This window comes from Acipenser ruthenus, chromosome 9 (genome assembly GCF_902713425.1).
Source record: "Acipenser ruthenus chromosome 9, fAciRut3.2 maternal haplotype, whole genome shotgun sequence".
Classification (NCBI taxonomy): domain Eukaryota; kingdom Metazoa; phylum Chordata; class Actinopteri; order Acipenseriformes; family Acipenseridae; genus Acipenser; species Acipenser ruthenus.
Window position 1 is genome coordinate 37415079 of NC_081197.1, and position 17708 is coordinate 37432786.

At 35.0% G+C, this 17708-nt stretch overlaps 1 protein-coding gene across 13 annotated transcripts in view; it reads right to left on the bottom strand.

Moving 5' to 3' along the window:
• Positions 1-17708, bottom strand: part of LOC117405672 (syntaxin-binding protein 5-like) — a 188312-nt gene that overhangs the window by 94285 nt on the left and 76319 nt on the right. For all 13 annotated transcript variants that reach the window (XM_034008909.3, XM_034008907.3, XM_034008903.3 and 10 more), the window contains exons 3-4: positions 6912-6993; positions 2666-2766 (exon numbers count right to left, since the gene is read on the bottom strand). In XM_034008909.3, the coding sequence (XP_033864800.1) occupies positions 2666-2766; positions 6912-6993 (183 nt within the window). The remainder of the gene's footprint in view (positions 1-2665; positions 2767-6911; positions 6994-17708) is intronic.

Sequence of the window (17708 nt, forward strand, 5' to 3'; positions counted from 1 at the left end):
CATGAAGGTCATGTCAAATAATCGAAGCAAGAATCTAACAGATACTGTAAAAGTATTGTGTTCAACGTTAAAAATAAGAGTGGGCCAACCAACTACTCGATGACCTCTAACAAACTATCAGAGTGGACCAACCAACTTGTGTTGCTAACTGCTTTGATTGGACCCACACAAGTCATAACAAACAGTTTTGAAGAGGTTTAAAATTTAAAGAGCTGACGGTTCTGATTCAGCACATGAGAACTACAGCATGTTCTCTTGACCCCATTCCTACAAAATTATTAAAAAACGCTCTTGGAGTTATAATTACCCACATTTTAAAAATTATAAATAGTTATCTTTCTTCTGGTATTGTTCCCTCAGCACTTAAGGAAGCTATAGTAAAGCCAATGCTCAAGAAACACAACTTGGATCCTAAACTCATTAATAACTATAGGCCCATCTCCAATCTTCCATTCTTAGAAAAGGTTTTAGAAAGGGTTGTTGCATTTCAAGTACAAAGTTGTTTTTTTTTAACTCTTAATGGTGTATCTGAGAAATTTCAGTCCGGATTTGTTGCACATAGTACAGAGACAGCCCTTGTCAAAGTTGTAAATGACCTACTGATAAGCTCTGACTTGGGCTTTCCATCAGTTCTAATTCTTCTTGATCTAAGTGCTGCTTTTGACACCGTAGACCACTCCATCTTATTAAATCAGCTCAAATACTTAGTGGGACTGCCTGGCTTTGTCTTATCCTGGTTTCAATCTTACCTATCTGATAAGTATCAATGTGTCTCTATTGAGGAGGAGAAATCAGCATTGACTAAAGTTGATTGCGGTGTTCCACAAGGTTCTATTCTGGGTCCATTGCTATTTTCATTATATATGTTACCATTGGATGATATCGTCAGGAAACATGGTGTGAACTTCCACTGCTATGTGGATGTCACCCAGCTGTATTTGTCTTTAAAACCTGGATATACTTCTGTCGGAATGTTATTTGCTGCTTGCCTTGCTGACATCAAGTGCTGGACGTCTCAAAACTTCCTAATGTTGAATTCAGATAAAACAGAGGTTATGTTTGTAGGCTCCCATAACCAACTAAAAAATGTAAGATTGCATGAGTTTGACCCTAGCAGTCTTTTATCAAATCCTAAAACTGGAATAAAAAATGTGTGGGTTCTCTTTGATCCTGATTTACCATTTGAGTCTCATATTAGGGAAGTTTCTAAAGTATCCTTCTATCACTTGAGAAACATAGCCAAACTGAGACCTATTATCTCCTTATCTGACACCAAGAGACTAACACATGCCTTTGTTTCTTCGAGAATTGATTACTGTAATGCACTCCTCTCTGGCATCCCAAAACGTGCGGTGTCCTGCCTACAGCTTGTTCAGAATACCGCTGCTAGAATTTTGACTAAAACCAAAAAAATGAGCATATCACCCCTGTTTTAGCCTCCTTGCACTGGCTCCCTGTTCAATATAGAATTGATTTTAAAATCTTATTTTTGACTTATAAAGCCTTGAATGGAGCAGCACCTAGCTATTTGCAGGAGCTTCTGACTGCGTATCTCACTCTTAGATCACAGGAAGCGGGGCTGCTCGTTGTTCCCAGGGTCAATAAAATCAATACGGGAGGTAGGGCTTTTTCTTTTAGCTACCCTAAACTATGGAATGCTCTACCTCCATGTGTTAGGGAAACGGTCTGTGGGTATTTTTAAGTCTAAACTTAAAACATATTTTTATAAAATGGCATTTTTATCTTATTGGTTTTAATGCAACATAATTGCTAGCTTTTAATGATGATGATTATTATTATTATTATTATTATTATTATTATTATTATTATTATTATTATTATTATTATTATTATTTGTATATTTTGTATTTTATTGTATTTTTATATATTTATGTAGAGTGCCTTGTGATACTCTGGTATGAAAGGCGCTATATAAATTAAATAAATAAATAAATAAATAAATAAAAATACGCTTCTTGTCAGCATGAGGTAGCCATTGAAATAATATTCCCATAATTTGACTATGGAGATATTGTCCTTAGGTGTAACAAAAAATGCATATCTAATTTTAGGGGGAATTTTGGACACTGGTCTTCATCTCTTGGGCCTGATCATTTTGCGGATGATCAAGAAGGGAGCTTATTGAACAGCAGAGGTTGCTGGGTCTGTTAGGTTGGGATTCATACAGGAGCAAGGCAGGGAACGAGGTGTTTTTAGACTAGAAGAAGGTAATTCAGCAACATCTAGGTGTACACAGGCTGTATTAGCTCTGGTCATGCCTGCTGGGGAAGACAAGAGAACCAGGCTGCTGGTGATTGTTTTTGCAGTGTGCTGAAAAAACAGGGTCCAAGGAAACACTTTTGACTTCTTCTTCTTTTGTGGAAGAACCCTCCTTACCTCTCTTAACCCTTAATTGCTAGGTACTGTATAATAAATATCTATTAAAATATAGAAACCATTGGTACTCCACAGAAATTATATACAATAAATGTGCTGTGTTAATATCACATCACCATATTTTTATATCTTTAAACTAAAAATCATTAGCTCTCATCTCACTGCTTCATGAAAAAGAATACATTTCAGTTGTTGTTTCCCCCAGAGTAAAGACAAAAACTATCCTCACCAGTGCTATATGAACAGGAAGACAAATTATATCCCTTACCGCTCTCTGTTGAATTTGAGTGAATGGAGGATTGCTGGACGTTTTTGTCGCAGGTTCCAGAGGTGAAGAGTGTCATCAGCACATGCAGTGACAAGAGCACCCTGTAGAGAATTGAAAGAGAAAAAGAGATTAGAAGGTCTGATTTTACCTTATATTCTTTAGAATTTCCATGACATATAATAACCTTAATACCCACAGAGCAGAAAATTGTGTTTGTGACCCTGTTCAAGTGAATGAGCCATGTGCTACTAAGAGATAAATATGTTGTCCTTCTCAGCTATTAAATATGGAGCATTGTTTAAGTGTTAAATGGTTCAAGCATATATTGTATATTTTTTTAGCTAGAGATTGCATATATTATATCTGCTCGCATCCAATTTAACACCCTTGCTCTTGCCTATCGTTCTGTTCATCATACTTTTGTGATATCATTTTGTAGTTTCTTCAATTAAATGATGTTAAATAAAAGATCTAAATTATGTTTACATGGTTTTCTTTAAATTATGTCTCAATCTGAAAATTCTAAATGATGCAAAACGTTTGGCCATAGCTGTAGTTTCTCTGGGTTGAGTTTCAAATTAAACTGAGGAAGAAAGTGGAGCAACTGTGATGGAGGCTGAAGACAGATTCCAAAGTGAGTTTGAGGATAAAATTTAACTTTTCTGTTTTGCAGCATTGGAATCCAGTAGCTTAGCACTGCTTTCAGATCAATGTCCAGTTGCAGACATTATTTTCCTCGTGCCAGCTTAAGTTGAAGATAAAACCAGATCTTGCATGCCAATCCGACAGTGGTGTCCGGTGAAAGGGCTTCAGATTCCCGCAGGCACTTCAAATCCAGGTCGGTAAAGTGGGTGGTGGTGTTTGGCCTTGTCTTTACCGGCTATTCTGAAGGTTTTCATGACCGACAGGAACACATTACTGCTGGTCTTAAACTTGCTGTCAACAGAGATATTAAAATGTCTACCGTTAAAAAATCTATTTATTCCAGCTCCCAGCATTAAAACAGCTGGAGACTGAATACTGGTCGTCAGTTGAGCATAAAATGTCCTCAGAATGCTGTTGAGATTTTCTGGACTTATTTCTTTAAAATGAAAATCTATATTTTTTCTTCAAGCCAGTTAAATACTTTAACAGCCAATGTTGCTGTTTTTTATGTTCTTGTTTTCTTCTATTTCATTTGCTATTATGTGTCTATTGTTGACAGTTGCTGTAGCACTTACTTTTTGTTTCTTTTTTTCAGGTGGACAACTGTGTTCACTGGAAAAGTTGGTGCTGTTCCAGTTCTCTGGAGTTTAATCCCAAAATATATTCAGGGAAATTGGTGGAATGTCACTCATTTTGTAGCAGTGGTTTTCCACTGGTTTTCCAGTGGTTTGTCATGGAATTTAGAATGTAGTGGTGCGTGCTGATTTATACAGTGTGAAGCGGCTCATTAGTATTCAAGCCATCCGTATACACTATTTTTCTGTTTAACCAATCAGAGGTCAATATATATATATATATATATATATATATATATATATATATATATATATATATATATATATATATATATATACACACACATCATAAAGATGGGCACTGGCTCTTATGAAATCACCTTTGTTGAAAGAGGAATGCTTTAGAATGATAGAGCAGAAAGGACCTTTGAAGAGTCGATCTGCAAGGTATCAATGCAGATTTAATTTTGATGTTGTACTAATGGCTTTTTCGTCCAGCCACTGTTTCAAGGGAGGAGAATAGGAGGTTGAAAGATGGGAGGGTCCACTTGATGACACATTAATTTGGACCTTGAATAAAGAGACATGATGTATTTGACGTGCAGCTGCCAGACGAATGTCTAGTTCATATAGCTTTGGATATGTTAACTGGTCAAAGAAGACCCATGTGATGCAGTCCATACTTGACACTAAATGAGAAAACAAAATCGATCCTGTGCAAAGCATCTGAAACAAAAACATCAACATACCCTGCGTGAAGGATTGGGATGCCAAACAAGATATATCTCAAATTTCTATACCTCCCTCCTTTACATTATGTTGAATACATCTATTGTATTCCTTATCTACAGCTACTTAAAATAGTATTAATGCAGTACAGCACAGTACCTCCTGTTTGTGCCAATGGGTACCACTTTTCAAAGGAGTCAACCAGGATGATGTGATTTGGGTCCAGATACCCTTTCACCAGAAAGTAGACTGAGAATACAAGAACTATTGGAGAACCTGAATACCTTTATCCATCCTTCACACAGAATCAATGGCATTTATAGCAAGTGATGCTTCCCAGGAAGTGAAGAATTTGATGTTAAAAATATAATGCTATATATTAATTTTGGAATACCTCCTACAGAAGGGTAGAGGGAAATTTGACTGTTTAAAAAAAAATGGAAACTAGGATGAATAATCTATTTATTGAGTAATGTATTTTCAATGTATAGGTGTATGTATACTGTATATCCACCTCACACTTTATTGACAAAACATTACTTCAGTACCATTAAAAATAAATATTAATTCACTATTAATGCTTTACTTATATTGTTTTATAGCACATTTATAAACTTAACCAATACTGTTTATAACGAAAGCATACAAACCGGTATGCTTGACCTACTCAAAGAGCACAGATGCACTGAAGTTTAAGTTAATGCATTTTCACACATTAGACCATTGGCAAAAGCATAATCTCTTTTCAGGGGAAAGGTACACGCTTTGGACATGGTTGCTGTATTTGTTGCTAAGTGTTTTTTTTTTCATTCAGACAGCTTGTAGTACATGTATATATATATATATATATATATATATATATATATATATATATATATATATATATATATATATATATATATATGTCAATGTGGATGTAGAATAAATGACTACAAGGCTGTCAAATAATGAATGACAAATTCAGTCTTTCCAGCCAAATCCTCTTTTTGTATTACAAACTGGTTTACAAATTATTTTGAATCCGTTGAGGCTGATGAACGATCCATTGTAAATCGCTTGTGAATGGCAGTCCTATGGTGTACAGTAGCTATTATTCACGTACACTTTGCAATTATATACAGAATCTGCAGTTGTGTTCGACTAATTGGGGGGGGGGGGGGGGGGGGTGATGGACGGACACATCTGGGGGTGCATCAAGTTTACATGTTCAGATTATTTATAATTATATAGAATTCAAGGCCAGTGGAGCCACATGACACATTTCAATAGATCATCATTACATATGGCAGGTTTTTCAGATTAATTATATGTGCAGTGTACATGTATACAATATAATGACTTTGTAATTGCTTAGAGATATTTATCAAGATCATTTTAATTAGTGTTGTAATAACTCCTGGCACTGTCACTAAAAGCTGTTGCCAAAACATCCTGTGATTAATCACCTCATCAAACTAATAATACTAATTAAGCAGTATCAAAAGGAGAAGGTTATAATGAAAAATGCATTTTTTAAAAAAAATTTAAGTTAAATAAAAGAAAAACATTGTACACATTATATGGGACCAATAAGCAAAAGCTTTCAACACTGCATAAGCAGGCCTCTTCATCAGGTGTGACAATACTAGATTATTTTACAAGCTTGGGGATTTATTTTCAAAGTGTTAACTCCAGTCTTTAATTAACTTTAAAAAAAAAGCTCCTTCCTCACATAGTCATTTAGTTGCAACCAAATATTAAAATATTAATTTAAATTAAAAAAAACAACGTATATTTGTATATGTGATAATGTGATATCTGTATAATATGAAATAATGTATAATGTGTATAATGTGGTATTTTGTAACAATTGTAAGTCGACCTGGATAAGGGCATCTGTTAAGAAATAAATAAATAAATAAATAAATACATTATTGACCCATTTTATGTTAATTTCCTTAAGAAACGGAAATTGTCATAATGAAACCATTTTGGCTAAAATGTAATATAAAAGCATTATATGATTTTTAATCTGGGTCCTTTAACACCTTAAAAAGTTATGATGATATAGAGATTTGGAGAGCTAGGGGGGCTTTCCTTTAAATGTATCATATATGATTAACACAAACCTGCAAAAGAGGGTTGGAGTTATTATAAACCGAAGGATTTGCATATCACAAACAAAAATGTCCTTAACCCTGAAATGGTGTGATGTCATGAAATATGACAGAAGTACCAAACAAGGTTTGTGTTATGCAGGTCATTCAGTGTCTATAACAATTGAAGCATGTGTCTGAATATTTGAACAGCTCTCCTACCTCATTGATTGGAAACTGGAGCTGTAGAACAGCTGCTTCGCTGTCATGTTGACAATAGCAATCGACGCCAGGTCTGCCCAATCTGTCATGGCGAAGAGTCAAGGAGTCTGACAGTTTCTGTTAGGATTGAACACAATTAGCTAAAAATGCCATGCAGTGCAACCTGGACTAGCTCAGAGCTCTCAGGAAAGAAAGGTACCAGTTTTGAAAAACTATCCGTTGGTTACTCTCTCTTAACAAATGCCTATCGAATAATGAGCTCCTAATTATCTGAGAAGGTACTTGTCATTGACACATTCAACTCTAAACCATTCATCTGCAACTAATTGAAGACTTCAAAAGAAAAAATAATGGGCATGTCCCCTTTATTCTCCTTATTAAAAGCAAGAATTTTATTTAAAAATACTACTTACGCTATAGATACCATGTGAAAAAAATGGTTAATTACAATTTAAAGGCATTCCTTTAAAACCACAGGCACGGGAACATATAAAACAATTTCCTTGATTTGGATACAAACTAAAGTACAAAAAAAGAATAAAAAATTCTTATAAGATGAGAAAATCATTGTTATGATCAATAAAGAGAAAACTGCATGCTGGGTGCTTTACTGTTCTGTGTGCATCTGGAAAAAAATAAACAATTAAATATTTTGTATTGATTTGTAATAAAGAATATGCCCATACCACTGTTTTCACCAAACTTTTGTACAGTTTTCTCAAATCCTTTCTTTCATAAGAAGTTAATCTCGAGTTAACCTTCTTGGATAATCAAATTAGCCAGAAATATTTCTTCCTTAAGAATGATCACTTCGGCACATACAGCTGAGTGTTACAATGCTAATGCTGTCTGTGACAAATGTATTCTTGTTGCAGCCTGGAAACTGAGTCTGCTGCCTTGTGGCTATCTAATCAGTTTTGCAGCAAAATGTAATGGAAATAGAATCTTTTATGCATTTCATTTCTTCTGTGTGATTTTTCTTTCTCCGACAGTGAAGCACACTGCTAAGGCATACAGATAGATTGCTGTGGTAAATGTATATTGAATCTGAAACAAAAACACATTGGAAATGTGAAAAAACGCCAAGTTATCAAAAGTGCCCAGCCATTTAAAGTAGAGATATCAAAAACACAAGCCAAGTTTCAAGAAACCATTGGGGCAACCTTGCCCAGCACAAAGCAAATAGGCACAACTGTAAAGACCGATGGGCACAATAAAAGCAGATCAAACGCATGAAAAACACAAGCCAAGTTAGTAGAAACAATTGGGGCAACCTTGGCCCCCACCGCTTTAACAGTTGTGCCTATTTGCTTTGTGCTGGCCAAGGTTGCCCCAATTGTTTCTTCTAACTTAGCTTGTGTTTTTCATATCTCTACTTTAAATGGCTTGGTACTTTTGATAACGGCATTTTTGTTTCAGATATCACTTCTTTTTTTACTTTATAACACACACACACACATTATGGGAATAGCAAAATTATATTGAGGCAATGTATTGCCGTCTGGATAGGGTAAATGTAAATAGTAGCCTAGTCTGTTGAAAGGGTTAAGATGTGAATCTGTGTAGCATAGCGATTATGTAGTTGGAGGGAAAGTATGACTAGTTAGGGCTCAAATCCTGCCATATATATATATATATATATATATATATATATATATATATATATATATATATATATATATATATATACACTGATGCACAATGAAAACGCAACAGTCTAAATTTTACATCAATAGCTCATTGGGCACATACATAATGTTATTTGCATTTTAAATAGTGAGCAGATAGGTTTGTTGATTGTTTGAGTAGTTTTGTTCCTAGGGATAACAAAATACTGAGCTCAAGTCATGTGATTTCATAAAAATGGCAGGTGCTCAGTGTTTGTTATATTTGAGTTGTGCTAAATTTGCCAAAATTGAGTTGATTAAGATTAATCTGTTTTTCCCTGTAAATCTTACTTATTTTTATTCTATATGCATTTTTTAACTGTCAATATGGAGTAGTTTGTGTAGATTCTACATGTAAAGTCTAATTTGAAAGCATCGTGGAGTATGCTCAGGTGCCAACAAAATGTGAAAGCTTTGCAGGGGGGTGAATACTTCTGCAAACTACTGTATATATATATATATATATATATATAGATATATAGATATATAGATATATGCCGACACTACAGAGGTGTTTCAATCCATTTAATCAGACACAAGGTGCTTCGTCCCAGGAAACGTTAAATAGGAAACACTTCTTAGATGTTGCCACTGTCAAAGAGAAAAGACAGTGCCGCTAAATAAAAGTCTACATCCCAAAAGTGTGTCAATTATTACTACTTTATTCATTAAAACAAGTTAAAAACAGGTACGCTGACGTGTTTTGACATGTTGTCTTCATCAGATCGTATTGAAAGCAGGACTCATTAGATCTATTAAATGCACCCGGTACACATTGTCATTTAACACCTTATCTGATTACTAGAAACAGTAATCTAGCAATCAATGCATTCAATTCACATTCCAGATACTTAACAATCTGCTATATATTGTAGCAGCAGCGTATCTGGTCGGCAGCAGGAAGAAATGGAGACGGCACAGTATACAGTTTAAAGCAGTGAAAACTGCAATTTTTATTGAAGCGTTGGAACAGCAGGCAAATGGACGCTCTCTTATGAAATGGTTTATTATTTCTTTATTTCTTAGCAGACACCCTTATCCAGGGCGACTTACAATTGTTACAAGGTATCACATTATTTTTACATACAATTAACCATTTATACAGTTGGGTTTAGGTAAAGTACCTTGCTCAAGGGTACAGCAGCAGTGTACCCCATCTGGGATTGAACCCAATACCCTCTGGTCAAGAGTCCAGAACCCTAACCACTACTCCACACTACTGCCCCACACAACCCCAAGCTGGACGCAGACAGCTCCTAAATAGTGATCTCCCCAAGCCCTATTGGCTCACACGCACAGGGGTACATTTACATACACACGGTCCAATCGCTCAGACCCTCGGTCCCGCACAAACAGCTGGTTTGCGGAACCAGCACACATCACAGCGCAGCCAACACAGAAAAATTCCAAGTTCCTGGCACATAAATTATATCTTTCTAATTCCTGTGACAAGGTATAAGAAGAATACTCTGTGGTTGAAAAATACCGACAGTATGTAGCTTGCTGGGGTCACGTGACTGCAACCTCTCACATGGATTGTTTACATCACGTGGGTATGTTCGTTGTCTTCAGCATTATTCAAAAGCTGGGGACAAAGTTCAATGTACAGATCAATACTAAATAGTATATTTTTTCTAAATAAGATAGTGGAAATTGTTTAAGCAACTAATGTATGTTAAAGAAAATATTATAGGAAGGTTGGTGTTTCTTATGCGTTTCACATAAAAACTGGACATCAGGGCGTCCAGGTGTGTTAATTTCTGCCACAAGGACACAGATGCCAATTCCCGAACTGTCCAGTCAAACCCGGAATGGTGGCAACCCTAACTCAGGGAGACGGTGTTGATTTCTCAAATGCTCTGCAACCCCAGTAAACAATCCCCATTCACTAATGGCGTGACCCGTCCCATTCCCCTTACAATACATGTAACATACCGGTATATAAAAGACAGACGAGACAAACAAAAGACAACAAGTACTGCAACAAAGCAATTGTCCGGGTTGTTATAATATTTTTTTTTAAATTTGAAAGTAAAAATATATGAAAGCATGACAACCTTTTTGTACAGAAATCTTCACTAATATACAATTGAACAAGAATATTGTTGAATATTTATTTTCACTTCATAAAGTATTAAATGTCATTGTTTATATGATAGTGAAAAATAAATAAATAAATATCAAGATTAATAAATAAATACATAAATGTCTATGAATTAATTTATCTATTCATTTATTTCAATATTTATATTAATGTATTATTTATTTATGTTTTACTTTTACCAAATATATAGGCTATCCTTCAGCATAGCAAATATTCAGAAATTATGTTCCTTTTTTGTCCAGCGGGGACCACAAATAGCGTTACTCTCATCGACCAGTACAGAGAGAGGAAACAGTACTTCCTTGTGCCAACAGGGACCACAATGAGCGTTACACTTACAGGAAACCAAACATTTTCAGAACTCAAGCTCAAAATCTCAGAATGAGGATGATGAAGATGAATGATGGCTCGAAAAATCTGGTGACCCCTGTGGTCTGGCCAGGCGCCTGCGGGCTTGCCTGTAAGCTGTCCAGAGCTGCGTTGTCCTCCAACGCTGTAGCTCTGAGGTGGCTGCACGGTGAGTCTGCAGTGTGAAAAAAAGCAGTCGGCTGACGGCACACGCTTTGGAGGACAGCGTGTGTTCGTCTTTGCCGCTCCCGAGTCAGCGCGGGGGTGGTAGTGGTGAGCTGAGCCTAAAAATAATTGGATATGCCAAATTGGGAGAAAATAATAAAATAATTGGCGATTACTAAATAAAAAAATAAAAAAGTTGGATGGAAAAAGGCCTATTGGCAGTTCTCGTGCTTTGCTGTAACTTAGCGCGAGGAACTACCGTTCCTCTCAATTTCCCGCCTAGATTGCATATAGTCACATGACATAATCACTGCACAGCACTATGTGCATTGCGAATAGTACACACAGGCACACAGCAGAGCTGTACAGTTTCATGAATGTGATTTTTTTTGTATGGAATGCAAATAATAACATGAAATAATTTATTTTTTATTTCTTAAGAATATTGTAAAAATCGTGGTATTGGATTAATTTCATGATTTCCGCGCAGCCCGTGAAATCGCGATCACACAGGGCATTACTTAGAGTTACAACCCCATAAAAATAAAGCTACGGCATTGCAATCATTTTCAGTTTATTGAATTAGTGCTTTAAATCAGGGAGATTATATTGCTGGTTGATTCCTGTTCAATGAGTTCCGCGAAATAAAGCAAAATACAGAATAAGGAATAATCATGACATAAATTAAGTCGCCACTCACTGCCCAATACCAAATGTCATGGTTTGTCATGACATATCTATTCCACTCATGTTTACATCAATAAGAGCATGTTGTAAAGTATATAGAGATATTGAAATGTGCTTCAAACACATGCCTTTGAACTAATTTGTTGTGAAGGACTATATTAAAATGTTATTGTAATGTGAATTTTGACGTCACTGCACTGAAGACGGCCGTTGTTTCAATACAAAGCAGCAGATTTACAACAACCGGTAACGGTGATGTTAATTACTAGTGATGTATAGGCTTACTAGTCACTATTAATAAGTACATTTAAAACTTAATACATTGGCTACTTTATCTAGTTATTTATCCTATTTATTTTAATTGAGTATGTAATAGATTTTCATATTCTGTTTATGCCACGAATGAATACTGTGCTTATACAGGTCTGACGGTACTCTACGGTAATGTAATAATTTTTACAAGAAAGTGGGGAGCTTGTTTCTTCCAACTTCCTGTATTTTGTATTTTGTGAATATCTAGGTTTTGTAACAGTGTTCATTTGAAATGATATGCATTGTGTTTAGTAACAGAGTGTTTCTGTGCTGCAGTATGTCAAACAAAAACAAGCAAAAAAAAGATACGGCCACTTACTTTTTATGACATAACATAAAAGTAGCTCCTGGAAATGTAGTTGCATGAGTGGTATAAAATGTAATATCTAACAACACCACAGTGGTACATTTTGCATCCATTTAAATGGTAATGACTTGCTATTAGGATCCAAATTCTCAATTAAGATAATTATTTTATTCTCATATTAAGGAGAATATAAAGGTAACATTACAGCTATGGCCAGAAGTTTTGCATCACCAATAATTTTAGGATTGAGACACAGTTAAAAAAAAACCAAAAAAACTATATGAACATAATTTAGATATTTTATTTGACATCGTGTAATCAAAGAAACTACAAAATCCAATGCAAAAGTCTACCGAAAGCTGTAATAGTAATACAATATTTCATGTTACATTTTTAAATTTGTCAGTTTATCGTTAAGTATATGGAAAACTACAAAGCGGCACATAGAGCCAACAGATATTTTGTGGTATCCACATCTTTTGAAAGCCCTTGGTTTGTAAGAAGCAATGAGGAGGGCAAATAACCTTGACATCAACAAGTTTCCAAGGAAGGTTGATAAACAGATTTCTTCTAGGTTTTACAATATATTTAAAAATCCCAACACACGATCAATGGAAATGACTTTTGAATCTGCTCAGACAGTGTGCCAACTTAGATTAGATTCTTTGTTCATATAACATCTGTACAGAACATCCTACAGATGCATCTGATCAAACATTAATACCTGTTAAAGAAATGCTGTGTCACATGTAAAGTGCTCCAACAGCACATAGGGCTTCGAGAGATTTACCAGGCAGAAATATTGATTTTATTTTAACTAAATTTTGTAAATGTTTCTAAATTGAGACTGTGGGCCAAGGACATTTAATGTGTGCCAATGTTAAAAATGTTTTAAAAAAAAACAACAAAAAAAAAAAAAACATCTCTTATATTGTTGGTACCTTTTTGTTTAATTTTTAAAACTAACAATGATTAGTAAGATTGTTTTTATTTTTTTATTCCTCAGTACAGGTATCAATCACTACAAAAGTTTAGCATTTTGAGGAATACTGTTCAATTAGCTTTGTTTGCAATAATCTCTGCGTTTTCTTTGCTATTATTTTTTTTTTTCTTAATTAATTTTCAGGCTGGTTGGTCCAGAAGCTGTTAATATGCATCACCAGGCTACCATTATCACACATTAAGCTGTCAATACATTCTGCCTCAACACACCGGGGCACATAGTTTATTATGTTATGTTTTTTCTATTTTACAGCCCAGCAAATAAATCATAACTATTTGAGTACATCTACATCAAAATGATTAACACTGTCAATTGATCCACAAGTAAAATTCTATAAAAATACAGCCTACAGCTGCAGAAATCTTGCACTCACGCTATATATTAGCCTCCTGGTTTTGTGCTAATGATCCATTTTGTTTCATTCTGCTCAGTGATAATGCTCTAGGTTTACAGATGCCTGACAGATATAATCTTACAGTACAATTAAATAGCTGTAATGGATTCATAAATAATCTACTTTTTTTATAAAGATTTGTATCCACAACATACATTTACTAACATTTAGCAGATGCGTGCAGGGTGTATGTCATATAAAACACAATCTAAAATTAATAATAAAGCACTGAGCTGATCACAAGGGTGTCATCTGGCAAGGATCACTGCTTCAAAGCATTGAAAAAGACTTTTAGTCACAATGTGTGTCATTGAATTTACAAATTTTACAGTGCACACTGCACCATTTCCGGCAAAATACAGCCAATTACCCTGATTCCTCTGAACACATCCTTTAATACCGTAATAAATATTTCTGAAATGCCTTCCAGAAAGGCGCCGGCGCTGTTGGTGACAGGAAATTAAACAATTCAGCACTACCGCCTCATTCAATTCCATTGTTTACCCAATTTCAGAAACAAAACTAAAAGTTATTGGTGGAACCGATGCTATAAAACTAACTATAGTTTATTCACTTTATTTAATATGCTTGAATATAATAAGCTTCCTGTAGGAATTGATGATGATGTAAAGTTAATTGATCTTATGGAGTACTGTATGTACAAGGTAGTTTTTTTTTAGAACTACACAGTCAATTTTGTTAGTAATTTAAAGATAATACAGCACTCAAAATAGTAAATTATAAAACCGTAACAGGCTTTAGGAAATATATGTCTGTTACATTACTGAATGTATGCATAATTCATGATGATTGAAGTAATTTGTAGTGCAAACACACCCACTCGTCATAAAGAGCCCATTGCCAGCATTAGCAGCCTATGCGGATCCGACTGACTCATCTGGTTAAAGAACACGTCAATTTATTCGTCTGATATTTTATCTCCTTGTGCACCCTATATTTACTGTTAAAAATCTAATAATTAAATAACTCATATCTTAATAAAGAAAATCTGTATTTGAATTCAGGAACAGAGGTGTTACATTAAACATAGCGCATTTTACCAGAAGAGATTAATAACTTAACTTAAGTACAGTTGATCTGAATCTGACTGTTGTGGTTTCAGATGATACTGAATGAGTTTTATGCTGCTGATTACAGATTTTATTTCTACAGTATAAAGCACTATTACACTGTGTACATTTGTCTGGGCAAGGAATATAATTGTGATGATTTTAAAGTAAAGCTATAAATCTCTCTGGCATGTAGTTGCGGTGAATTTCCCCATGACACAAACCTCGGCCATCCAGGCTCCAGATTGAATTTACTACACCGCACTAAAAGAGCCAAGCTCCTCGAGTCTTAGACACCCCTTTATATCATGTGACTCAGACAGAGCGCACATGCACAGGAAATCATTACAAGCTGCTGTCAGCCCTCTGGTTGGGTGTTGTACCTCTCATGACTGCATCAATCACAATAACAGGAGCTTCCAGGTGCACTCATTAGGTAGCACCCATCACATGCACCCACCTACTGTCCTGCCAATTTACCATTTTCAAAAAAAAATACAAACCTCAGCTTAAAGCACAGGAATGTTTATTATGAAAACATAATATAATTTATTGATTTTTTTCCTCCTTTGATAGGCATTTCTTTTTAAACTTAGAATCCTAATGATGTGTTTGATTAGCTACAGTGTCAGCAGTCCTTGGTCTAAAGATTTTGCTAGAGGAGTGTAGCATGCTGGGATGCCTCTGCTGTGTTCAGGTAAGAACCTATGGTTAAGGCTGTATTCACAGTTTTCACTGTTATCACAGATTTCATGATTTCCATGAAATGTACCCATTATTGTGTAATATGTAGTTCCCCATGAAAATTCACATTTCTGAAAGAATAGTGTAAATATACATATTTTTCTCAATTAAAAATAAATACAGCAGACATTTGTATTATTGACGCACTACATGTTACACTGCATTTAGCAACCTGGCAGCCGGTTTAGTTGGATTCCGGTATGATTGAACACACTGCATAGAGCTGCACAATTTCTTAAAAATTTCTTCAACGGAAAAGACACCAGCTGCATCAAAGATCGGAAATATTTCTGCTAAATATCACACTGTCCGGAATGTTTTTAAAAGGTGGACATAAAAAAAAAAAATCTACAATTTTGGGTTTACTGTTTTTCAGGTAAGCATTTAAATATTTATAGTTGTATAACAAATCTATTTTTTTCTGCTTTAATACGTACTATGTTTAATCGTGAAATATCTTGAAATACCTATTTTTAGAAATAAGTCATGTTTTACTACCTATGACATTTCCATTCCCTGACCTACATTACTGACTCTGACATAATGATATAAAACTAATCAAATACATCATAGCAATTATGATTAGATCCACCAAAAAGGACAGTGCATTATATGATTGTTGCATAACCTGATCCTCATAACATTCAGCTGTGGTCATACCGGTGTCTACTAACATAGACAAAATACAGTGCAAGCAGTCAATGTACATTCATATTTACTGATATCTGCTCCTGCCCAGGGGCTGTCAGTAGCATCTCGGCTGGATGCTTCTCCAACAGAACCATCAGATAACTAGCAATGTGTAAAAGTCAGTGAGCTAATGGCTCAATAATTAGGCCATGTTACTTATAACACTGGCGGCTTTTTTCTTTTCTGTGGATGGAAATATATTTTTAAACAAATACAGATGATATCGGTAACCCAGCAAAAGCCCTTTTCAGTCTAACTCCATTTTACTGTGGCTAATGTATGTTTCCTATTGACATGACAATAATGAAAGATGTCTTGTTGTGTGTGTGGGGGGAGGATCTACAGTAGATAAGACCAGGTTTTGAACCAGTTTGTCATTCATATATGTGTCTATTACACTGATCACAAAAAACTGAAGCTACAGTTCTTACTGTGTAAATTATGTTTACTGACAACTGACAAGCCCAATCCACATTAAATTATCTAATCTTTTATCTATTTTCCAGCCTACCTCTTTGACCCAGTTTGGTTTTAGAAATTTGTACATTCCTGAAGACTAGGCATGCATATAATCAGAAAATCAATCACACAGACAGCTAAGCAGGTTATTCTGTTACCCCAGAATAACCTGCTTACCTGAAAGATTGAAGAACTTGATCTTGATTTGCTGCTAGCTGACAGTCTTGGAGTAAAGATGTTCATGTTTTCTGTGTATCAATAATGATGTAGCACTGAAAGATTTCATCTGAAAGCTGCACATGTTCATACCTTTTCCTGAAGCTGTTTTAATTTAAATTGTGTTATGTAAAATAATGTTTCCTTTCTTATGTAGAATGCAAACTGTTTGTCCTATTTCCTAAGTTGTGGTGCAAATAGAGAGACGTGAAAATAGCTGTGTAATTTCGTAGTGTTAGGATCAAACAAGACCGCCTTCTGCTCATTAAGGATAATGAATCTAGATAAAGCAGAACCAAATCAATTACTTGGAATGAGTCAGTTTGCATGATACAGCCTTGTCTTGCAATGAAGTTTAACTATAATAAGGTTGAAAACAATCGAATACTCTTCAAAAACATATTAATAATAATAATAATAATAATAATAATAATAATAATAATAATAATAATAATAATAATAATAATAATAGCATCCAGAAGCTATCAAATACCTTAGTTTGATCTGTAATGCTCTTTCAAAACAGCATGTGTCAAACAGGGAAGATTAATAGAGTTTTTGTATTAGCTGTAGCCACTTGCCACATCATGCTAGTGAACTGGCTGACATATTGTACTATAAGCAGTGCTGG